Source organism: Calonectris borealis, chromosome 1, assembly GCF_964195595.1.
Source record: "Calonectris borealis chromosome 1, bCalBor7.hap1.2, whole genome shotgun sequence".
Lineage (NCBI taxonomy): Eukaryota > Metazoa > Chordata > Aves > Procellariiformes > Procellariidae > Calonectris > Calonectris borealis.
The window spans coordinates 75,362,053-75,388,564 of record NC_134312.1 but is presented as its reverse complement, the minus strand read 5'-3'; the positions used below and the strand labels follow the sequence as shown (position 1 = coordinate 75,388,564).

Sequence of the window (26,512 nt, the reverse complement as noted above, 5' to 3'; positions counted from 1 at the left end):
ATGACAGTTTTGTACAAACTTGACATGCACCTAGCCAATCAAGTCTGCTGAGAAGCAGGAAGAGGTATCTGCAGTGTTACATGCTACCTGCTTTCTAATGACTTCACGCAGTTAGTTCTGAGGAATTTTTTATTACATTTATATACAGTGCATCCTTCCACCCTACTTTTGTTACATCTAGTATATTATTACCATATTATGCTCTCAGAGCTCATTGGAGACACACTCTTAGCAGAGAATATGTTAAGCCAGGAAGAAGCAACGAGGAAGTTGAGGAAAATGTTTACTCAGTTATCGTCATGGGTTTAAAAGCCAAAACACTGAGAACAAGTGATATGTCGTTGTCAGAGATACTATGGATATGACTTTGAAAAGAAGGTTTGGAAGAGGAAGAATTTGCAATTTTAGGTTCTATTTTGAATAGATGGATGATGAGATAGTCATAGGTAACAGAGAGAATGCTAGAGATTGCCAGATCAAAAAAGGCTTTTGCAGACTTTGGCAGCTGATAATTTCTGTAGTCTGGCAAGATAGACATGGAAGTAAGGAAAGGATCTATTTACATACATTTAGCTTCAACAGTTGATGTAAACATGAGCATAGCATGAACAGGAAGTATTTCTGCTCAGGATCAAAGTCCTGGTTACCTTCTAGAGCAAATGCTGAGTGTCAGGGTGCTTAAGAGATGAACTCCAGAAATGTCTGTGCTCAAACTCTGGACCTCCAGCTTTAAGCAAATGAATCTATAACAGAGTTTTACATCTGGGTGCAAATGACCTGTGGCACTTTCTGGCTTTCAAGAGTAGTAGCTCCTCATTCAGTACAGGAGGCGGCAATGATAACAATTCCTTAACATCAGATTTCTACCTTGAAATTAACTTGGTTAAACAGCAACTGAGGATATCTGTGAAGTGACTAGTTGTTATTCCTGGAAAGGGAGGAAGAGGGAAGAAGTACTCTATTAGTATAATACTGCCTATCAAGAATTTGACTGCACTCCCCATGCTAATGATCCAGACTGAGACTGTTTAGAGAAATTCCATTTTATATCTAAAATGAAAATGACAGAATGTACCTTTACTCTGTCTGTCCGGTTATTGAAAAGGCCAATGCGTCGGATGGTATTGAGGATTGGATCATTGCCATCGTCAATCATGTTGTGAGTGGTCACTGGAGGCAGACAGTGTCGCTAAAGAGAGAAAGGCAATCCATAAGCCAGACAAAACTGTTGGCAAAGAGTCCTGTTACCATTTTCTAAGGTTAGTGGAAGACAGTGGGAGATTTTGTCATTGATGTGGATAGGTTTTTACCCTTTCATTTTAAGGTAAGAAAAGAAAGTTACGATCATATAATGTTGTCTTCTATAGAACTAAGGCTACAAATGAGACCATAAAATCTGTCACAGGACTTGTTTCATTTACCTCAAAATAAATGTATTTGTACTAACTTTTAGAAAGGCCTACCATTTAATTTTAAAGGTTTTCAGTCAATATGTTATGTCTCCTTAAGAGATTGATTTTACATGTTTAATAAAAATGGAAGAATCCAGGCTTCAGGAACAATGCACTAAGTTCACACTTAGTGCAGAAGAATTAGGAATTTTGGTGTCCTGCATGTGACTGGGGATTTGGATTCCCCAAAAGAATTAGTTTGGATCATACTCTCATTAAAAATGATCACAGCTGATCTTTAAATGTTATCGATGAGAAGTATATTTACTGACAACTTCTTTTTCAATGCATGCATATCACTATATGTCATACACAATCCTTGAACATAGTCATATTTATCATTTATACTGTGTAAATAGTATATTTTCTGACCTGAGTTGAAAAGATGGCTCTTTTCATAATGGTTATATCATCTCGGTCAAGAATCTTGTTCAAGTCTGGAATTTCTCCTCTGCAGAAGTAACACAGAGCCTATTTTACCAAATGATTTATTATCAGTTGTATAAAGAAAATGAAGAAACAGCAAACAAGGTCTGATCTGAAGTCTGCTGATGTCAACATGAATCTTTCCTTTGTTTTCATGGCCTTTCTATATTCCCTACATTTTGTTCTCCCATACGCTTGCTGACCTTCCAATTAGCTTCCAAAAAGCTAAAGAATTCTTTTTTTCTGTTTTTCAGACACACCTTTTTTTTGCTGAAGTTCCAGTTATCTCATCTGTGCTTTGGGTCATTCACTTCCAACTGTCTTTTGAAAGGATAAGCCACTAATACATACTACTTTGTCTCTGGTGCTTTTTTAAGCTGAGATAGCTCATTTTTGACAATGAGTAAGCCTTCGTGTTACTTAGACATCCCCCATGTCTCTTAAGACTCTTTCCATAATGGGGTGCTAGTACCTTTAAATATTTTCTCTGTGATTTGCCTATTGAACAGGTAATCTGTACATGGAACACAGGGTCCCATATCCTTCTCCTATGCCCTTCCTATGGATGTCAAAATTTCTTACACGAAAAGTAGAAGCACAGAAACACCACAGGTAAGCCAGCTGAATACGTGGCTCTGCAAGGCATAGCAAAGTAACCTATACACTCACTTTAGCAGGGCATTGTAGAGTTTCTTTCCAAACTTTTCCTTCACAGACTGTGCAGTGTCCCTAGGAAAATAAATAAATATATGTATAAAACAGGAGAATCCAGGACAAAGACAGAATAAAAGAGATTTCTGCTGTTGCAAATTAAATTGTGCTTTCATGTATACGGATGGAACCAAGAATGCAGAAGCAGACAGAGGTCTGGTTCTCAAAGCTCTTTTATCCAGCCAGCAGCCAAACTGACAGATTTCAACACATCTGAGGATTTGACCTGCACCCAAAGATTAATGCACTGTGAAAGCCAGGAGCAGACCTCACTAGCAATTACTTCTAATATTTTGCTCTGATCAGTAGACCACACTTCCATCTCAGCTATGAAGAAGAGAGCATATATATGAGTCTACATAGAGAAACATGATCATTAACATTGGACACTAATCAAGACTGAGAGGTCTCCAATTTAACTTGACCTAGTATAAAGATGTAAGATATAAGAGTTAAACAAATAGGGATTTTAAAGCAAGCTTCTCCCTTCACTTTCCGCCCTATTTCCTATTCAAAGACTTTTGAAAACAAGTGTTAGACTAAAAGGTAGTTTGCCATAAATTAAAAAACTTCCTGGAAAGCTCAGGCCATGTTTTAAGCTAATAATAAAGCCTGTGCCAGACAAATGTTATATTTTAGCTAAGAAAGAAGTCCAGTGAACAACTATTCTAAATGCAAAGAGCCATTTATATTATCCTGCCCCTAGTTGAAATAACTTGAAAGTACAGCTGGAAGTGCTGTTGTCAAAATAGCAAATGCACTCTCAATTTGAGTAAAACACCCACTTCATGGAACTTTTCCTGACTTTCTGATTTCTAAGAATTATACTTTGGGCTAAGACAAAACTTGTTAAGTGAAATCCTAAACTTTACCAAGCTGAGAATCCACACACCTGTTTTTAGTTGCTCTCTCCCAACTCACATAGACACAACAGTGGATGAGTTAATTTTGGATCAGTTGTAAAGCAGCTAAGTATCAAACCAAATTGATCCAAATCCCAGCAAGCTAGTCCCCTCTTGACTATATTTTCATAGACTCATGCCATAAACAATATCCAAAACTTAAGCCAGACAGGATAGACTGCTTTTTCAGAAGCAGAGGAAACACGGGATTTTATATCCCAGATCAGCCATTGTCTATTCCTTTGTAAGTGCCAAACTCTTCTTGTATTTAATTTCTGTGGCATCCTTAACATCATCTAATATTATTATGTAATACTGATATTAGGTGGTTTTATCCAGGAGCTCCAGATTATGACCATGATAATGCTGCATATGATGATGCAGAGGGTCTTTTGCTTTTCACAGAACACAGTGGGAAGAATAGCTGGAAACAGCATTTTTTGCATGATTTCACATCTTTAGGTTTACCTTTACTGTCACTATTGTGCCTGTATTACTGAGTACCAGAGAAATAACCATGTCGTAGAGATACAACAGGGAAAAAACTTTGCATATTTCATTTAATTTAAACTTTCCTAATATCCATATATTACTTATTTAATATGTAGCTGTTGTATTACATTCAAACATTACATACTTTATATCAAAGACAAAGCAGAGGCCAAAAGCACTTATTGCAAGCATGGCTGTTTCTCACTGCACTCACATTATTTTCCTACAGTTCTTGCGTACAGAGTTCTCATTAAAAACTCTGGCTTGTTACCCTGCTTTAGCCATCTACGGTTTAAGCTAGTTGTGCAGATCCTCCACACGTCCGCAGAGGGTGACAGTTTATTTCAGAGGATGATTCCCTTCACTCATCTTACACACTTCCTGAAGTGGTATAGGATGAAACATCATCTGGAGTGAAGCATCACTCTCCACTGGCAGTGAAGGCAGCTCAGATGCATTACTTTTAGGAAACCAGAGTTGGACAATTAATTCCAACCTCTACATTTGTGGTACCTGTTTCCAGAGTGGTAGAATGTTTCCTGTAAGTCCCAAGAAGTTGCTGTGTGATGACTCCAGAGATAATCTAGACAGTAGATAGATTTCTCATATATGTCTTCTTTTCCAGATATGGCAAAAGCTAAATGATTTCAATGATCTTTGTAAACTATTTCTGTCACTGGTTTTGTGCAGGTTTAGTATCCGTTAATCAAAGACTTCAACTTGATTACTGATATCCAGAAACTGAGCCAGAGATTATCTGCTGGAGGCAGTTAATGAGATAACAAGAAAAATAGTATCCTTCTCTTACACAGTGCCTTTCATCTATAGATCTCTAAGTCGTTTAGATTTCTATCATTTTATAAATATAGAACTGGCATCAGAAAGAGGTTAAGCACAATGAGACACAGGCATAAAAGCAGAACCTAGGTCTTGTGGGCTTTAGTCCCTTAGCTTTAAGACCAGCTTCCTTACTTCTGCAGCAGTTTAACTGCTCTTAGCCACCTGATAAAAGTACACATTTCCATTTCCCGACTTAGATAATTAATATGTGAATATGTTGAGTGAAATAGAATTTTTCACTTTTTTAAACAAAATTCATCCTTGATAACCCACCACTGATTTTCTTTATGATTTGAACCTTCAGTTTTGCCATGTCTCTCAGTTTAGAAGTACCTCACAACATGTGTCTTTTCCTATGTAGAATCGCATAGCAGTTAAAGTGAGGTGAAGGTTAAGTAAGTCTGCTCCTGCTTTGCTTTTTTGTTCAGGAAGTTGTAAAATGAAAGCTGTTAAACTGAGAAGGGCTGTGACAATTTTCCCTTTATAACTGTAAGTTTCACTGCTTGGGTATGGCCATGGCTTATTGTAGGCTATATAGAAAATTACACACAATTGTTATCAACCGTTATTCTGCTGGATTAGACAGTACAAGTTCCATATTTCTAAATAAAAGAGGATGTGTAATTAATTTCTTTTTCCCACCAGTGGCAAAGAAGCTCACTCTGATGAATTAGCAGGTAGTCCTTATTTTGTGGAAGCTCAATGGCATGTCCAAAGGAGTATTAGAAACAATTGGAAGACATCCAGAATACCAGATTTTCTAGAACCTTTTACTTTAACACTGCAAAACAAGTACTATTTGCTAACTTGTTACAAAGAATGGCAAGGCAAGTTTACTAAAATAACCTAGAACAAAAAAAAAGAGAAATATTTGCCCTTATTTATCATTCCCATCTCTTTCACCCCCACAAATACATTCCAGTTACCCACAATCCTTGATTTTAGCAGAGCAAAAAGAGAGAGCATTATTCTTCATCAGGATCTTTTGCATGTCTCCTCAATTCACTGTACAAGGCCCTTGGTGAGAATGGCAATTACCAGAGCTGCTTCCGGACTGCTTGTCCTTTCAGGGTTTCCACATTGAAATTGTTTGTCTTTGCTGGCATGATGAAGAACACAACAACTGTAACATCAGTCTTATGAACCTACATGGACACAAGATGGAGAGAAAAAAAAATCTCACTACAAGGTATCACAGCCAACTTTAACAGTAAGAATTAGTCGCAGGAGAAGCCAATGCACTTTGATTGTTTGTCCAGGAAGGCTCTGATCTTATACCTCTCCCTTTAGCTATGAAGTTTTTGTCAAGTCAGAGATATAGCTGAGGATAGATACAGGTAAACAGATGTCACCCAATTCCAATCTGGGCAATAGATATCTTCCTGACTTCTCATGGTTTAGAGGCCATGGCTTAGGATGTGAACATAAACTGCAAAAAATAAAAATCCTACACACATTTTCTCACCTGACACAAACTTTATTGGCTCAAAGGAGTGAGCAATTAGTTTACTAGTTGGGGTATGCCCAGGCATGGGGCGAGGGATTCCCTACGGCAGCAAGCAGAACTACCTTCTATAGCAATAGTGCCCCAGAGGTACGGGCAGAAAGAGGTAGCCACAACTGTCTACCTGAACCCTTGCAAAGAACCTGCCAGACACACAAAAAGCTGCAAGTAACTTCTTGCTCATCTCTCACATCCAGCTACTGCAAAGGTAAAAAGCATTTGCTGTAAAATTTGACTCTTTACTTATACATGGTTTCACTTGCTGCTTTTTCCTGTGCGCTAACAAGATTCAGAATACCAGGTCCCTGAGGGATTCCTCACATGGAGCAAAATGAGGTTGTATTCCTGTCAGTAAGTATTTAAAGAAAAGCTAAGGGTGAACTCTGTTCAGAGCTGTAAAAATTAAGTTCTTTTGAATTGCCTCCATTCTAAACTCATGCCTTCTCTCAGATTGAGGTACAGGGAAATGTATCGTATAAAATAACCTATAGGAGTCATCTATCATTTTAAGGTTCTTCCTTTCCCTCTCTTCAAGGCAGGTTCAAAGTCCATCATGCTATGATCTCAGTGTGTATTAACAACCTGTCCCAATATTCATATTTTATTTCCAAAATGTTAGTAAGGTTTTCAAGTAGCAAAGAAAAAGGACTCTATAAAATAAAATAATTCCATCCAATGCTATGTATTTTTTAGGTTCAGGCACACCACTGGGACTTGGTTAAGAAGCACTATCATTCCCAGATTCACAAGTAGGACAGGTATTGTACTGTTCCCAATGGAATTACCTCTTGAGATAATTACAGAGCAAGTGTTCTTTGAACAGCTAATCAAGTGCTGGCATGCATGTTGGAACAGTAATGCAATAAAGCCAGCTTCAGCTTATGGGAGAAGCAAGTTCCAGTACACTGTTTTAGAGAGTTTTTGAAAACTAGCCTCAGTTTCCTTTGACTTTCCATCAGCCTAGCTTGTCATTGATGTCATATGAATCATTAGATACAATAAGAGATTGCGGCAATCATTGTTCAAGCATAAGACCTTCCATATTATCAGCATTTATAGTTAATAGCTATGTAAATGCCATTAACAGGTAGCTGATGTTGCACAGCATTGCCAAACAACAGAAGTCAGTTGTTTGGCAAAGTTGTGGAAGAAATACTTAAGTTATGTGAGGTGATCTGTTGTGTGAGCGAATGGATTAAGTATTTCCAGAAAGTCCACAGGCTCTATTGGTGTATTAATAGAAGGTGGTGGTAGAACAAGTGTACTTAGGGCTTTGAACATTAATATTTTTTCAGCCCTGCTGACAATATAGTATCAATATTTTTATCCAGATTTTCCACATAATTTAAATGATAGAGTACAAAAGAGAGAGTCTGGGACAACAGTCAATTGATCCTTGCTAGATGACTGAAAACTGATTGGCATTTTGTTTTATTTTTTATTTTAAATGTATCAGTCTTTGGGACGCATCTGGAGGCATTTTCAATGACCTCATCTGTGGGTGATAAGTGCTCTGCTCTTTGATCATGACAAGGTCTAGGTCTTATCTTCATTAAAGTACTCCATAAAGGCATTTAGAAACATTGCACTCATTTTTTACTTGAGGAAACAGAAGCATGGAGGAGTGAGTGGCCTCCCCATGCTTATTCATCAGGCCACTGCCATACTGTAAATTTTAATGCAAGATTCCCATTCAGTGTGATAATAGTACTCAAAGATTTAAAAGATCACGGTCAGGTCCTAATGAATTAAGCAATTTGCTTAAAAAGATATTTTTGAATTGCATCATTAAAAGATTATTTTTATTTGCCTTCTAATAAGTAAACTTTCAGGGTAAATTCTTGAATTGTATTTTCAGTATTTTTCTCTAAAAACAAGGAGGTAACCATGGATTAACTTCTTGAAATATATAATCAATTATTTTTAAGCAGCCTGAGATTGCTATATACTCTGATGATTCAGGGAGAGAGCTTTATGAAAACTGAATATCCCATAATTATTTTCCTATAAACCAGAGTATGGCATGGAAATTCTTGCAAGTAACTTCCATAGTATGGTAACTTTGAGTATAAGCTCTATGTTATCTACATTTGCAGCAGCTTTCTTACCCTCAGCAAAAAGTTTAATCTTGATAAGGCTTCTAGAAACATATCAGCTCCTTTGTTGGAAAACTCGTATCTCCCAGCAATGAAGAAAAATAATGTCTTTTCAAGACTGAAGTCAAGGTGGCTGAAACCAAGCAAACAAACAGACAAGCACAAAGTATTTCTCAAGATATAATCAAACAAAACACACAACAGCTTTCTATTTTGGAGGAATTTATTATCCCAAGAAAATAATGAAAGTGAGGCTTTTCTGCTGTTCTTTAAATTAAGATGACTATCTTAATCTGATAAACTGCCTCTTGGGTACATAATGAAAAAATCAAGACCTTCTGCCTGATCCCACAATCTGTTAAGCAGAGCCAGAACTGGTGTCCAAAATTCCTTTAGCTTCTGACTGAGAAATCCCAGACAGGTATTTGAAGTTGGTAACATTTCACTTCCTCTATGAAGCACTTGTTAGTCTTCCTGCTTTGGTTCTTGCTTTAAATAGTGTTGGACAACCATTGCTTATTTTTGAAAAGTAAAAGCATACCCATAGAAATGACCTCGAATGAACTCTTGGATCCTAGCCTTGTACATGGAATGCAAATTCTGAAACTCATGCATTGCTGAAAATTTCTTAATGTTCAAGCCATTTGGGGTGACAACATCTGGAAAAGCAGAGAAAAGGCAGAGGTAGACATCTTCAGAGTCAGAGAAATCTTTAAGGAAAGAACCAACGTGTCTTTCAGTTGTCAGTATGTGAACAGGTTATGTACTCTTATTACTCATGGATAGGGAACAGCACTGTCTAACACAATGGTCTCCACCAGCTTACTCCACAAAGCTATTGCATGGGGCACTCCACTGTCTATAGCATTGAAGTGGCTTTGTACCACTTTGACCTGTACTCAACATTAGCATAGACCCTGCTGAACAGTAAGGCCTCCCTATGCCCTTTTGTCCTCTCAAGATTTAAGTAATGTCTCCATTTAGCCATATGTTTTTTGTGCAATATGGCCTTTACCTGTTTATTCTTGATATCATTGTTGCCTGCTTTATCACTATAGATTGAAAGCTCTTGAAAGCAGAAACTGTGCTGTACTATGCACTTGTTTACTTTATGGCACAAGAGAGATCTGTTCTGTCAAGACGTCTGAGGATTTACCAGAAAAGGGAGAGTATAAGAAACCTTTTCAAAAACACCACCTTTCAGTAATCTGTTGTTTTTCTCCTAAAAATAGCCATAGAATAGTATGCTTTACACTTTTATGGCTGCTCTCCTCAAGGATTCCAAAGCATCTTACAATTAAAATTTATTCATTTCCAGTATCTTCTAAGATAGAGTTATAGGATATACATAGAGTTATAAGGATAGACATAGCTTGTTCCAACCAACATTGAAATTCAGTCACTCTTCACGTTTCGAGTAGAGCACAGCAGCTATTTAAAGGTTTGCCCTAAATCTAGTTGAAGTAAATGGAAAGAATGCCATTTTCTTTTCTTTGAGTTGGCTTATCAAAGCCACGTATGGAAATGAAAGGGGAGGCCAGTTCCTCAGCAGAGGTATTTCATAGTAACACAACTGACTTCAGTAGACCTATACTAACTTACAATACCAGAGATTCTTCAAATACAAAGAATCTTCAAAGAAGCAAGAAGCTAATTATTAGATGATACACTGGTGCCGATTTCATACTTGTTCTTCTGGCAAGTGTCATCAGGTGTCTAGTAAGCGCAACCATTAACTGTAGTAATTCTGAAGTTGCATGCATCATCCAAAGGACCTTCAGTGACATATCATTCCCTACCACACATGGTTCATGCAAACAAAACAGCATCTCCTTTGAGCTCAGTGCACATGGTTAACTCCCCCACATACATCAGGGTTACTGATGGGAGTACAGTCTCTTGCTTGCCACCAATACAGGACTTGAACATTACTTCTGTTGTGGTCTTTCAGTTAAGGATGCCTGACATTCAGGATTTCCCATCCCTTCCCCTAAAAGTAGAGGTTTGCATGTCTAGCATTAAGCATCTGACCTAATACAAAACTGTTTCTTATTTCTGGAGAGACTTAAGGAGACGTCTTTAAAACATCTATGGCTCCTTTGGTTGATTACATATCAAGATGATCGTAAAATAAGTACAATCAGTTCTCCATATGCTGTCCAGTATACTTGCTTGACATTTTTCATGCAAATGCCACGGCCATTTTTAATGACTTCCTTGAAATTTACAGTCTGCTTTAGCAGCATATGTATTTCCCTGCCAGATAAGTGATCTCTGATTACTTTTTATCTTATAAAGTGTTTTGAGACTCTTTAGGTTAAACAGTAGTAGATAAAAATATAACCTTCATTAGTAACCATGCAATACCAAAAATTTCGATGGATCTGTCTTGAAATACCACATTTCAAACAGAAGACCAGCCTTTACCAGGAAATCTTACGGGTTAGGTGCTTGGGAATTGGTTCTCAGTGACAAGAAAGGAGAGTCTTGGTGGGCCTGACAAGAAAACTTGTATTCTTATCTTCTGCTGTCCAGCACTAGGAACTGCTCTGAGCAAAGACCTATGTGGCCTCATATGAATGGGGGGGCCAACAGAGCAGAAACACCCTCCATTTCTCTTTGTCTTTACCAACAACATATCTTCTCATTCCTCTGACCTGCTTCTTGTTCAGCATGGAAGAACTGGCTTATGCAGGACATAGCTTAGAGACTGCAACCATTTCAAGCTCTTCCCAATAAAGTAAGAATCCTTGACGGGGTATTTCTAGCCAGTTTCCATCCATTCTCTCACATTTATTTATCACGGAGTTTTAGATACACATTATCAGCAGCCTGTATATAACCTACTCCCATATTCTTTGATTCAAATGCAGATTCATTTACCCTTTCATCAGGATTGGGGCTCAATCTATCTCTTATTTAAGCCTTTGAGATACAGAACAGTTGTGGTGGCCCAAAGCATCCAGTTCATTATTTCTGCTCAACATACAATAATATTTTGAATATGTGTGAGGCAATGTGCCCTAGGGAAGAAGTGATGAAAGAGAGCTTTGTTCCTATTTTAAGTGTTTTGGGTTTTTTGTTGTGTAATGAAGTAATGACATTTTTGTTTTAAAATTGTCCCAAGTAGGTCAAATCAGAATGACTTCTGTATTTATAGGAAAGAAACTGGCATTGATTTAAGTAATAATAGCACAGTATGATGTTTTCTGTTGATAAGTCACTAAGATTCAAGGTTGACTCATACTTTTTCAGTTTACTTCTATGATTTTGATCAAATATATACAGATACAAAGCCTAGATCTAGACCTTAACTGATACCCAAGTCTCTTGGAATTTTGATTCAAAGTCTTCTCTACTGCTAATGAGAAATATATTTCATATGTTACATACCTGAATGAAAATATTAAAAATCCTGTATCAGTTTTCAAATCACAGGAATATAACTTATGATCACTGACAGAATCTTGCATGAAACATCGAAGAGGACAGGTTCAAATATGGTTTGACAAATTATTGATCAAATAGCAACAGCAGCAAGTGAAATCAGAGTAATGCAAGCAGTCATTCTGCCAGGTTTAGACTGGCAAATCGGCCTTTGTCCTGGTGCAAAACCTCTCTATGCAATCATGTCTACTGAATTTTAAAGAGCTTTTCCAAGTGATGAGATTTATAATTTAAATGATAATCCAAGTCTAACGTTAATGAGAAGTAGCAGAGACTGCTCTACTTACCACATTTCCTCAGTTATTTTTAGTTAACAACTTTGCTCTCAATAAATTCAAATGCAAATAAAAGTTAATTGTGCCAATTCTACATCCCCCTTTTAAAAGTTCATTTTGAAAGTGGATTGAGAAGTGTACAAATTCTTTCAGTATTCACATTCCTTTGCCAAATTCAAGCTTAATGATCTACTGAAGGATTGCTGACCTTTCTGAACAGCCAATGTCTATGTTGATTTCACAACTTCAGAGAGAATAAATAGTATGAGAATAGACTCCTACACAGTTTATTTGTGGTCTAAGATTCAAAGAAACTATTAAAGTACTTATTCCCATCAGAACATATTTTCCACTTATAATTGTCTCCTAGGATTTGGGGTACCGATTCCTATTTAATTTCTTTCTAGCTCTGTCAACATGAAGCATGGTATGTGTCAACAATTTTTTAACCCAAATATTAAATATATTTACGTGGTTTCTTCAAAGTTGCAAGAATAACAAAAAAAAGCTCAGGCCTGTGAATCTTTCTGCATGGAATTCTCTTCAGCTTCAACTGATGTTCTATCTGTGAGCAGTCTGCAGATTTTCTCTCCCAAATTAAACTGGATTCAGACTCATTTCAGTCTCCTAAAATCCCAAAACATAAACTATGATTTTCAAGAGTAGCTGTTGTGGGGAGAAGCCTCATGCCAATATAAAATAGCTTCAACAATCTGATTTTCAGAGGTCAAGTGCTCTGCACTTGGTAAAAAACAAGACCTTTCAGAGATATCCCAGATTAGATGACTGAACACTTAAATTACTTTTAAGACATGGCTGTCATGTTTAAAATAAAAAGGAAAAATCTTTTAAATTCATCATCCTATTGACAGTTAGTCAGGAATGAGGCAAAGCATCCAATAGTCAATTTCTCTTTTATCCTGATGCATGAACCACGGTGTGGCTTGAAGCATTGAAGTTAACAGGGAAAATGGTCCCCAAACTATAATTAGCACTGCAATTCACCTAAAAAAAATCTGCAAACAGTAAGCAAACCAAAAAAAACCAAAGTCATTTGAGCATTGCTATACTTAAAATAACCAGCTAAGATGTGAACACACCTGCTAAATAGTCTCAAAATAGTTTTGCGTTTTTTCCCCCCATGATGCTTACCTGCAGATGGAGTATTGTGGCTTGTCCTTATAAAGCACTGTGCTGATTTAAAAAGAACTTTAATGACACATCAAACTGGGATCATGACCTTATGCAAACTCCATGCATGGAACAGGACACGGTTTGTTGGTAAGTTCCATATTTTATTAGACTAATACAAAGGGGAAAGTCAGACAAACTGTTTGGCATATATTTTGACTATTTTTTCAAACTGTACTGGTTGGTCTAGTAGAAAATATTATATCTATCTATGAAACTTATCATAGTTAGGTCCTAAGATCATGATGGCCACAACCACACTCTTGGTTGTGAGAGATACAGGGAAATGAACTATATTGATTTACGGTTTGGTTTTTGCCTTCTCATCTCTTTCAATATTAAGTAAAGAAAAAGAGCATTAGCACTGGAAAGCAAAACTCATCTAACATTCTGTTTTCCATATGAAACTTTTCGCTACATTTCTAAAAGAATATATTACTCATCTCTAGCAAAGCAACAAACCTCACACTGTAAAAGCTGGTGAAATGTATTACAAAGGTTCCAGCTTCTGCTTTCATCAGTTGACCTGAATATATCACCATCGCTGGAAACCCTGCTAGAGACAAAACTCCTGAAGCTGAGATGTCCTTGCAAAGAAAGCCTAACATCCATGGAGTTAAACTAATGCTCTCCCGAATGGTACTGAAAGCAGTTATTAAATGGTGCTGAACTTGATTTCTCTGGATTACATATGCCACTAGAATGTGTTTCAAGTGATACTATCTGCACTTTTCTCTTGAAAATTAGTTATTCTCCGTAGTGTTGCCAGACATACCTATGCATGTGTCCTTGCGCTTCATGTTTGTATACCTCTCTCTATTATTTTCATTCAGCCTGAGGAAATGTAGGTATTCAGAGGAAATATAATAAGAACACAATTCAGGTCTTACCAGGATTTCTTTTAAGCATATGTTCTGCTTCTATAGCTGTTATCTGTGAGACTGTGGTGAACACATGGGCACAATGTACAGATGCCCGTTCCATACAGTACCGATGGTAAATCTGTCTCTCTCCTGCTTCCTTGTCGATGTCAAACTGTTAAATAATTAAACAAACAAAAAAGACACCTGTGTGATATGCTCATCAGACTTATTACCACAAAGAAGGTCTCTCGTATGAAGCTTGATTTCCCCAGGGAATAAGAATTCATTATGCTGTTGGTTTGTCTTTCTGTTTTTTGAACCATTTTATCAACTTCAAAGAGTTTGAAGATGCAAGAGAGGTCTCAGTTCCTGCATGTTCCTGAAAAAATGGCAGCTCTGCAATGGAGGGAGACCTAGATTAATGATCCCTTGAAAGGTAAGGATCTGTGCTACTTGGCCTGCTGGCTGGCAATATGTCATGCTGCGTCTTGCCTGGGCTTGTTGGAAAACTTGGGAGAGCAGGGAAGTTGCTGGTAACTGAAGATATAGGGGAGAGAAGAAAAAAGGAATGGGGATGAGGAGAGAACCTGGGGACTGGGTAGGATGATCGGAATCATGGGTAGGCAAGAGAGAAATGGAGTGGTGGTGGAAAGGTAGGATGTAAGAACTCAGTCACAAATCCCGAGGGAACAAAGAAAATAGAAAATGAGGTATTTTCTGATACTCAGAGATGTTCTTCCTCCAATTCACCACTATTATTTGTTGCTTCTTTTACTTCAATTTGAACTCCATTAATTTCTAGAGGCAGATGTAAGTTAAACTGCTAGGTAAGACCATCCCAAATACCAAAGTATTTCTAAATCGTCTTTAAACATTGCAGCTACCCCTTTTTTTACTAAGCTTACGTTATCCTGATGGGAAAAAAATGCAAAATACCTATTGAGCCCATGCTTAAAAGTGCAAATGTTCACTAATGATATCCACTGCAAAACTGCTACAATGTAGTCTAAAAAAGAATAATGCTAATGGGGTGTCAATAATTACAATTAAATTACAACCCTCTTAGTCTTACATGATGTTTTGCTTCTGGTAACAGAAGTGTTGACCTCCTAAGGTCAACAGCATGGGCACCAAATAGACTGTGTGAGTTACATGGAGAGTGACAATGATTCTCAATAAGCTCTATCATTATCACTGCCTAATGCTAGGTGCACAGTCTGATTTTGATTGCATTTGACTCTGTAACTTCATTGACCATAATAGATTTAACCATTATTGTAGGCTGGGCAGACAACACTTTCTATAGTTAGGACTATCTGACTTTTGCCACGGCTAGTTGCTTTTAGCACTTTAGAACTTAGCCAGAAGCAAAGCTATTTAGACCACGACTTTTCATGCCAAGTACATGCTTAAAGTTGGTATAGAACATATTTTAAGAAATTTCAGCAAATGTGAACCATTTCAGGGAACAAGATTTAAGCAAATATTTTTTTATTTTTACTTAGATAGGTATAGATATAGGTATCTTACAATCGTTTTGCTAAGAAACTTAATTGCTTTTATCCACTGAGCACTCTAATTTTGCAGTGGTGCTACACTGCTGGTGGGAAACTGGCTTCCACTATACTAGTTGAAAATGCCACCTTAATGTGACCAAAAAAGGAATCTTGAAAAATCTCAGCTGAAAAGTTCTAGAGAAACTAGATGCTTTCTTTTGGTATTGATGATCCTGTATGTCAAGAGTTTCTAAGCTTGCCAAAGAGATTTTTAGAAAAGCTAGGAAATATGCTTTACCACATAATATGCTATACATTATGATACCATTTTTCAGTTGTATCGTCATATATCAGATCTTCCGCATTCCCCATGAGAATTTTCGTGCATGATATACAACCGTGTCACAAAAGAAGATCTTTTCTCTAGAACATACATCTCATTTGTCACAGAAGTTGAATGGTAGAAAAAGCACAGGGCAGGAGGGTAGAGGAAGAGAAAAATAAAGGTGAATTAATTTGACTCCTGAGAGTGCCACACATCTCTAGCATGATGCTTTGCTTACCCTAAACCAAATCTTTCACATGCAGTTCTTAACTGTGTATTCCTCCTGTTCTGGAAGACTACCTTGATATCTTTGAGTCTGATCTGTTGAAGTGTTGAGCATTCACATCTACATCTGAAATCCACTGGACCTATGCTCTGAGGTTATAAAGTACTTGGTACTGCTAACTCCAATAAAAGCTTCCCTAAAAAAATGTGGATGATGTAGCTACCTCCCCTCATATGGGTGTGGTAAACTAATTAATTAACGTTTCTGGAGCATTCAGATACCACTGATGAATGCTGCAAAACAGCTCTTAAGAAAATCACAGATATGTTCTTCAGAGCAGAAATCTTGATTACACATCATAAATAAGGTAGGAAGCTACATATTGAACAGCAACAAAACCAAAAATCATTATGATTGTTCAACGATTCTGTGTACCAAAGATGCAAATGGGACAGTTCTTTAGCATGCTGGGCAAACACACAAATGGGATGACCACTGCACAGTCAAAACTATGCAAGTTTTTTCAAATACGTTTGACTTTGTATTAAAAATAATTTTTAAATTGCTAGCAAATAAATAGCTGGCCAAACTTCAAAAAAGTTTTTGTTCTCTTTTCCTTTTCTCACCAAGAATGGGTTCTTCACAAAATGTAATTAAAAACTAAACTTGGGACATGTTCACTAACTGTAGATAAACACTTCCTCCAGCACTACTGGGAGAAAGGTTCATAAAAGGATTATTCAAAGCACTATGGCTTATATTTCTTTGATTGCATGAAAGCATTTAACGCATTTAACCAATACACATATTGATGTTTATTTCTTCATTGCTATTCATTTTTTCATCTCCTGGAAATGGGAAAGATTTTATTTTGCACATGCTTGCATGACTTTTGGGATGCTTTTTCAAAGGTATACAATTCCATGTCTATTAGCAAGTATAAACTGAGGTCACAGAGTTCTCACATTTCATTTGCTCTCACCGTCCAGCAGTTTCCTCCACTGATCGGTAAAGCAAGATCTTGACCTTTGACCTCACTTATAGTGTGGAGTAAGAAACCTCATTGTGCACCTCTGAGCAGGCTAGACAAGCAACTTCAGAAAATAAAGCCTTAGACAACTTGAAAGACAGGTTAAATGGAACTTAATTGATGAGACAGTGCAGGAGACAAATGTAGTCCACACAGTACTGTAAAAGACAGCTGAGCTTGCTGTGACAGTATTAGCTCCAGAATTAGAGGCAACATGGGGCATGGCACTGTATTGAGCCAATATGCCAAACTGAAGCAGAACACCAGTGCAGCTAGTTTGCTTTTCACCCCCAAACCAATGTTTCTGCTCAGCAATCGGCTCTGCTGTCTGAATGCTTGTCCACCCTAGCTCTGTGCACTGTGTTCCATAGCGTTCACATTCAGCGAGAACAAAGCAAAGTATCTGTGAAGTGCGTCATGTTTACTTTTGTTTGTTTGCTGTTATCAGCAAACGGGAACACTAGCAAAGCCACAAAAGAAAGCTGCATCAAGAGAAAACTAGATCTAAGTCAGACTAATTGCTTATAGAATGATTTAGGTTGGGAAAGACCCTTAAGATCAAGCCCCACCACTTCTTGCCTCAGTGACTTTTAAAGACTAACGACTTCAATATACACTTCCCTGTAAATATTCCACTGCTCCCAGTGAGGATCCCCTCCTACTCTGACTGTTAGAAACCAAGCAGAATTATTAGAATTTACATGATGGCAAGATTAGAGGGGAAAATGCCTCCCTTATAAGGCCACTCTAATTTCAAAGCAAAACAGGAAGACGTTCCACAGGCATAATGCTTTGGAATAAAACTTGCATTTGCTGCAATGCAGTTCTGAGGAAAAATTTCAGCTCATTTCTGTCCTTTCCATGGATCCATGTGATGAGCATAACATTTCATTCATGTCTTAAAATTTAGCATGTTAGGGGGCACAGTAGGTAATGACTGAACCTCCCAGCATGACATTCTGGTTAAGACAGCTAAGATGATCTTTGAATGCAAAAAGAAGAGAATATCAAGCAGTTACGGGATACTGACATTATGTTTCTCTTGGAAGCAATGAACAGTCACTGAAGTAACAAATCCAAATCAGACATTCCTACTTGAAAATTATAAAGACAAATTGCAAAAAAAAGCACAAGAAGAATAATTTGAGAGTAGAAAAGGAGGAAAGACTATGCTAGCTATGTAAATACTTTTCTGAAAGACAGATAAATTATTTGTCACAGACTACATATAATCTCTACATACTGATACTAGACTATGCTTTCATAAAGCACAAAAAAAAAGATATGATGAAAGCCAATGGAAGTTAAACCAAGACAAATTCAAACTGTAATTAAAATAAGTAGTTTTGATAATTAATAACTTTGTGACACTTTTGCATAAATAATATAGATTCCCCTCACCACTTGAACCTTACCTCAACAGTGGATAATGCTTTTGTAAGTACTTTGTATCTCAAATAAAAGGTATAGGTTTGATGCATGAATTTTTAGCTGAGGATTTTAGGCAGAGAATGAAATTCTCTCTTCTGGTCTTTAAAACCAGGGGCACACTCAAGTTCACAAGGTGATTCTGCAGTGGAATCAGGAACAGTCAGAGGTAGGTCTGAAGTTCAAATTCCTTATCTACCAAAAGGCAGAATGGAAAGATCTTCATTTCTAACATAATCTCACTGGCTGCCATTGTCTGAATTATGTAAGAATTACTCTTTTAAAAATCCAGCTTACGTCAAATTTAACTCCCATTGATTGTTATCTGGTGCAAACAGAACTTTCATTCTGGTATAGCTCTGCCATGCCAAAAAAGAATGAAATTTACACTTCCTGGCTTAAGTCAGATTTCCATTAGCTACTCTACTAACAAAGCGGATCAGCTTTGCATAACAGTGAGCTCAGTGACAGCCGTGACAGTACTGTACTAAGTGGAATGAGAGCTTGTGCTCATGTATTGTCAGCATAGAAGCTCTTGACCATTCATTTTCATTGGGATTTTTAGTACTTTTCCTTTTAGACCTTTTGGGATAGAATTCTCCACCACTTTGCAACTAGATTCAGCTGTACTTATATGAGCCAAATGTAAAATGTTGCTAGGTCTAAATAAAAGTGATACACATTGGCAGGGCAACCTTATATAAGGAAAAAGGCAATGAAGAATGAGACTAATTTTTTTTTCCTTCTCCTTAGAGCACTTTTTCCATTATAACTCAAGGTGATTTTTTAGTAAGAAGCATCAGAGGCAGAAGCCTAAAAACTTCTCCATTATGCCAGGCCAGTAGTCCACAAAACCATTTCAGATGGTCACCTCTCAGGTGAAATTCCAGGCTAGATCATTTGCCAAAAAGATTGTTCCCGATACAGCTCTCTATTCGCCTATGAACTAGCCTGGATCATCAGTGTCTCTCAGTCAATTTATGAAAGGTGTTCATCTATTTAAAACCCTAGAGGGGTGAAATGAGACCAAAAAAAAACACCCAACCAACCAACCAACCAAAATAATCCCTAAATAAGCCAATCCCCTTAAACAATGGGGAAAGCAATAAAAGATTAACATTCTTGATCTTCAGCTGAGAAGTCAGTTCCTCCTGAGGAGAAAAAGAACAGGTTCAGAACTTTTTTCACAGAATTTCCTACCTTCTGGATTAGCTATTTTGGTTCAGTTTATCTTAGCAATAAATATAACCTTACTTTCACCAGTGTAAAAGCTACACTGGACATGGGGACTATGGGAAAAATGCATTGCTGGTTGGACTATTTAGATCTGCAAAACTTCTTAAGCATAGTTAAATCTATGATAATAACTCTGTTGGGAATTAAGCTCATAACATACCCTGCTTGTTACTGAAATTAGAAAGTGTTAACTTTGGAAGAGTTCAAGCCAGTAACCTGCAGGTAGGGTTAGCAGTCCCTGACCCAGCTGCTTACCCAGGGTTCTTCAGATGCTTAAAAGTAAACAAAAAGATCACACGCTAACAGTTACTGTGCAAGTCACCTTCTGGTTTATTCTTTTTGTTTTCTCTCCCTTCCTTCCTCCAGAATCAGAGTGATTTAAATGTGAATTTAGGAACTAAAACATACACTGAATAGCTGTTATAGGGTTATTGCCTCAGGGTTCCTTAGCTCAGACATAGCCCATCTGTTGTTTGTTACATGCTGATGAGGACACAACAGTGTTACTTCTGGTGTTCATTATGCTCCTGTGCACACTGTTAATGGTTTAACACCCAGGTTTCCACTGGAGCAGAGGCAGCTAAATTTCTCCCAGTCCAGATGAACCGAATAAAGACTGTAAGAATATAAGAATTGTATAATCTCATACAGTAATGCATCCTTTATTGGATGCGGGGGGGAACATTGCCACTGAGGATGAAGGAAAGACTGAGGTATTCAACGCCTTCTTTGCCTCAGTCTTTAATAGTCAGAGCAGTTATCCTCAGGCTACTCAGCCCCCTGAGCTGGAAGACAGGGATGGAGAGCAGAATAAATCCCCCATAATCCAAGAGGAAGAAGTTAACGACCTGCTACGCCACTTGGACGCTCACAAGTCTATGGGGCCGAATGGGATCCACCCGAAAGTACTGAGGGAGCTGGCGGAGGAGCTTGCCAAGCCACTCTCCATCATCTACCAGCAGTCCTGGTTAACTGGGGAGGTCCCAGACGACTGGAGGCTTGCCAATGTGACACCCATCTACAAGAAGGGCCGGAAGGAGGATCCGGGGAACTACAGGCCTGTCAGCCTGACCTCGGTACCAGGAAAGATTATGGAGCGGTTCGTCTTGAGGGCACTCACAAGCCACGTGTGGGACAACCAGGGGATCAGACCCAGCCAGCACGGGTTCATGAAAGGCAGGTCCTGCTTGACCAACCTGATCTCCTTCTATGAGCAGGTGACCCGCCTGGTGGATGAGGGAAAGGCTGTGGATGTGGTCTGCCTGGACTTCAGTAAAGCCTTTGACACTGTCTCCCACAGCATTCTCCCAGAGAAGCTGGCGGCTCACGGCTTAGACAGGTGCACTCTTCGCTGGGTAAAAAACTGGCTGGATGGCCGAGCCCAGAGAGCTGTGGTTAATGGAGTTAAATCCAGTTGGCGGCCGGTCACAAGCGGTGTTCCCCAGGGCTCAGTTTTGGGGCCGGTCTTGTTCAGTATCTTTATCAATGATCTGGACGAGGGGATTGAGTGCTCCCTCAGTAAGTGTGCAGATGACACCAAGTTGGGCGGGAGTGTTGATCTGCTGGAGGGTAGGAAGGCTCTGCAGAGGGACCTGGACAGGCTGGATCGATGGGCCGAGGCCAATTGTATGAGGTTCAACAAGGTCAAGTGCCAGGTCCCGCACTTGGGTCACAACAACCCCAGGCAACGCTACAGGCTTGGGGAAGAATGGCTGGAAAGCTGCCCAGAGGAAAAGGACCTGGGGGTGCTGGTTGACAGCCGGCTGAACATGAGCCGGCAGCATGCCCAGGTGGCCAAGAAGGCCAATGGCATCCTGGCCTGTATCAGAAATAGAGTGGCCAGCAGGAGTAGGGAGGTGATCGTGCCCCTGTACTCAGCACTTGTGAGGCCGCACCTCGAATACTGTGTTCAGTTTTGGGCCCCTCACTACAAGAAGGACATGGAGGTGCTGGAGCGTGTCCAGAGGAGGGCAACGAAGCTGGTGAAGGGTCTAGAGACCAAATCTTATGAGGAGTGGCTGAGGGAACTGGGACTGTTTAGCCTGGAGAAGAGGAGGCTGAGGGGAGACCTCATCGCGCTCTACAACTCCCTGAAAGGAGGTTGTAGCGAGGTGGGTGTTGGTCTCTTCTGCCAAGTAACTAGCGATAGGACGAGAGGAGATGGCCTCAAGTTGCGCCAAGGGCGGTTTAGATTGGACATTAGGAAAAATTTCTTTACTGAAAGAGTGGTCAAGCCTTGGAACAGGCTGCCCAGGCAAGTGGTTGAATCACCATCCCTGGAAATATTTAAAAGACGTGTAGATGTGGCGCTTAGGGACATGGTGTAGTGGGTATGGTGGTCTTGGGTTGACAGTTGGAGTCAATGATCTTAGAGGTCTTTTCCAACCTTAATAATTCTATGATTCTATAAGAACCAGGATCCTATCTCTGATTGAGGCAAAGAGCAGATGGCTTGGGAAAAGGTCAGGAGTCAAACAACATTACAGTCTTACATCCATAGTGCACCCTCCTATCTTCCAGCAATCTACAGCTCTAATCTACTAGGTCGACTAGGTTTTCAGTCCCCCAGAAAATGTCCTCTTACAGCTCACAGGCTGACATGTGCCCTCAGCTCAAGAAACAAAGAGTTTTGGTGGCGTACAGTTCAGGCCTCTCTGCGATTTAGGGAGAGTCCGTAAAGAATCATGCATCACAGCGTGGCAACCCTTCACTAAGTCATTCTTAACTTTTCTCCAGAAGACTAGTAAGGCTGACGGTCAAGTTTTCACAGGTCCAGTGTTTGTGAGGGCTATCAGAAGACCACATGGAGCCTTCCCTTCCAGTTTTATCACCTGACAGGGGCTGGTGACTCGAGCTCTTTGTTCACAGAAGTGCTAGAGAGAATGTCAGCCACTCTGCACTGCACAGCCCTTTGCCTGATCATTGATATTGACGTTCACTCCAAACAGGTTGAGACTTGGGCCAAAGTCTTCTCTGGTCTAAAGCTACTGACCTCACTGGGTTACATCAGAGAATACATTTGTACCTTCTATACTTGTGCCAATTGGCACATACTGCGCTTTGCTAGGAAGGTGAATTAAAGTGGTACTGTGGAATCCAGAGAAAGAAAGAAAATATCAGTAATCCTTTATATTTTTAAAAGAGATCTTTGAACTCATCTCATATCTTCTGGTCCTGCTTATCTACAGGGGTGGTTTAACACTGAAGTGGATGAGTGCTGCACTGCGTGGGCACGTGCACATGCGTGTGTGTGTCTGTGCAGAGCAGGCAGGGATGATAGGCAGTGGAGGACAAGCTGAGAGCGTGTTACAGTGTCAGGGCTAACAGGAAATATTATGGTGAGGAACAACACACATCCGGGGCACTGTGAAAGGAGAGACAGAAAGGACTGTGAATACAACAGGTAAATATCTTTTATCAGTCATCAATCATGTCATGGTTTTGCCTGTGGATCCCTGTTAAATCCTTCCACATTGCAGAAAAGCACTTGGCCTCAGAGGGCTGAGTAGAGCTCTCTCTAGTACACGTTCTAAGCCAGCTTTTTGTGGACTGTGTTGGGGACTAGAAAAGGGAACATGAGGTTTCCTCTTTTCTCTGTAGGAGCTGTGCATGCCTGATTGTCTCTAGGCACAGTTAGGCCATACCCATTCCTTTTGCGCTGCAACCATTTTTTCTGTGATATCTAGCATAGCACATACTACAGTTGCATCTTTTCTACCCATCTTTTCAGCTGCTGTGCTTAAAGCTGGTGGAAATTGTGTTCTAACTATGAAACGCTGATCAAAGTCCATTACTATTATGCTTTAAAAGAAGAAAATTGTACAATAGCACTGAAACAGGAAAACCAGCTATTCTACTTTGGGATGGGAGGACATGACACGCCCTAAAAATATATTGTCTCATCCAAAGATTAAACACTAGGAAGCCCTGAGAGAATCTCCTTCACTGGACAAATTACTTGTTTGACCTTAATAGTTTACTACTAGAAGACAGCAACAAGAAAAGCCTCTGAAGATTTAGCTATCTGTATCATTTAATTACTGTACTCTAGATCAACCTCTCATCAGTTAGTTTCTCAACTGACTTTTGGGCCAGGTTGACCTTTTTAGAGGCAAAGGAGTCCTCATTAAGATATCTGATCTCTTACTAAAATTTAACTTTGTCAGGAAGAGCTTTAGCACACTATAAGCATGTTAAACAGTAGTATAACAGCTTGGCATAATTTCCTCTATTAGTACCTTTAAATGTCAATCTCTCCACAGAGGGCATAAAGCATTAAGGTCTAGAAGTCCACAAGTTTCATCCCTTAAATATTATTTACAGCGGTTTATCATAATACTTTAAACTGATACATATGTTTCATTCCATATATTCTTAGAATAAAGTCTGAATAGAAATTTCTGTATTTATCATGTAGCTGATAGTTACCAATGGAATTTGTGAAGTGCTGAAGAATGATGGACAGTACCTTATCACATAAAGTTGGTCATGTCACGTGTGAACAGTAAAAATTATATTAATACTGTGACTAGATTATATTAAAACCTGTAAGTCTGCTCAGATGTAAGATCATTACTTTTTCTTTTGAGTACACAGACAAGGGTGAGGCCCTCAAAGTTATCATGAAAAGAAAAAAAGGTTGCTTTTGAGAAAAGCAGACTATTTTGCCAGACTACTTGCAGCTCACCAAATTAACCAGAATACAAACCAACAAAAATTTTTTTAGAATTTCCTTTACAAAAGGAAGGCAAGGCTCTGACATAGTATTTTTAGCATCAGTTTGTAAAACAATCAACATTCTCTTTTTTTTTTTAACTCTAATTTCTCATTGTAAATGCCCTTCTTCCCCTTCCCCCTCCCCCTTTTTTTTTTTACTATGGCTTCCTTACTAACAAATTATGTGTGAGAATGCAAGGGTGAATGAATAAAGTTACTGCTGAAAAGTCCCCACTTTCTCAAGTGTTAAACCTGAAACTGCTTGGGTTTAGTTCTTTCAATCTAGCTCTGTCCAGAGAAAAATAATTTAATGTGACTTTAAAGCTAGACTTTGCATAAGGAGATGTGGTGGTGCATTTCCCCCCTTCCCCTGGGCCACTTTATGATCTCAGGAACTCCTGTTAGGAGTTAGCCATTGTGTAACGAGTTGCGCGGTTGGGCGTCCCTTGACCGTACCAGGCACTCTTGCATGGCTAAGGTGGAGAGTGACAATGATCGTACCAGGAACACCGGCTGCCTGATCAAGGTAGGGAATGAGAGTGGGGGATAATTCGTCATCTCTGAGAGCCCTGAAGCATTCCCTGCCTGGGTCATAGCTCAAGTGAAACGATACCATTGTTGTCGTGAAACAATTCCATAATTACTATCCTGGACCACCCCGGACAGTGGCCAGGATGGAAATTTACTGATGACTAAAGCCAATCATCTTGCAAACCTATAAACAGCAGTTCCAAGCGAGACCCTTTGAGTTCTCCTGGACCGCAGCAGGCTGTGCCTAGAGTCTCCCTCTGAGTGGGACGCCTCTCAGAGTTCACAAACTCTCAAGTCTGTGATATTCGGAGGACCGTCAGAACCTGGGCTTGAAATACTCCTCGGCCGAGACACTTCTCGGGGCTCAACCCTTCACCCCTTGAGAAATGCCAAGACATTTAACGTGAGTATTTCACAGACTCGAGGGAAATTTTTAACCAGTATCTTTATCTAGCTATAGGCCTTTGTCTTTCATGAATTTATCTAGCTATGGGCCCCTGTGTGTGAATAGATCTATATTGTGTGTGTGTGTGTATTGATTTAGAGGATAACTAACAATAAGCATAATCTGTAATTTAGTAATTGTAGTAAACTTGATTAACTTGCTTTGTAATTGTTAAATTAGTCAATGATTAAGTGCTGTCAAAATCTTATGCTCTACATTAAAACTGTGAATGAACTTTAGGTCGCTGCTAAACCGTTGACCAGGTCTGAGACTAGGGCTAGATCCAGCTGCGCCTAGACTCCTCTCTGGGAAGGAGTTTAGAAAGCAAGAGGATCTATTCCTTGAACTTCCTGACTCAACAGGAGGGTCTTCCTTACCCTTTTTGTTCTTGGTCTTTCTATAAATCGTTCCAACATAATTCTGACATGATTTTCCCTATGTATAATTAATCCATGTAATGAGTAATAGAGTGAACCTTGCCATCGAATTCTGTTAAGTTGCGCTTTTACAAATTTCTGTTAAAATCACCTTTTGCCAATTCCTTTGCCAGTGATTCTTTAAGTGGCCTCAAAACCACTCATTCGCGACAGGAGAATATGAGGGAGTAAGAATGTCTAGACTCCTGAAACTTGGGTCTGACAGCATGACTGCGTTATTCATGCTGCCTCATTAAGAGACTAGTTTTCCTAGCTGATAGACGGAGACAGATCTTTCAGATGGTAATTTGAAGATGTTTGCCTTACACAAATAGTGAAGAGGCTACTGTAAATCCACTGATGATATAGGGAGCCTAACTTAGGTTAGTTACCTACGTTAGTTACCTCATATTGGGCAGAGAATTCCGCCTACACACTACCATCCTGCAACCTTTATGCATATGA

The 26,512-nt window shown here is 39.1% G+C and overlaps 1 protein-coding gene across 1 annotated transcript in view; it reads right to left on the bottom strand.

Annotated features, from left to right (window-relative positions):
- The window catches only part of GYS2 (glycogen synthase 2), a 49,407-nt gene that overhangs the window by 8,027 nt on the left and 14,868 nt on the right, over positions 1 to 26,512 (bottom strand). Inside the window, exons 5-11 of the mRNA XM_075161111.1 lie at positions 14,226 to 14,370; positions 8,964 to 9,081; positions 8,435 to 8,555; positions 5,861 to 5,967; positions 2,547 to 2,606; positions 1,824 to 1,902; positions 1,076 to 1,189 (exon numbers count right to left, since the gene is read on the bottom strand). Of these exons, the coding sequence (XP_075017212.1) occupies positions 1,076 to 1,189; positions 1,824 to 1,902; positions 2,547 to 2,606; positions 5,861 to 5,967; positions 8,435 to 8,555; positions 8,964 to 9,081; positions 14,226 to 14,370 (744 nt within the window). The remainder of the gene's footprint in view (positions 1 to 1,075; positions 1,190 to 1,823; positions 1,903 to 2,546; positions 2,607 to 5,860; positions 5,968 to 8,434; positions 8,556 to 8,963; positions 9,082 to 14,225; positions 14,371 to 26,512) is intronic.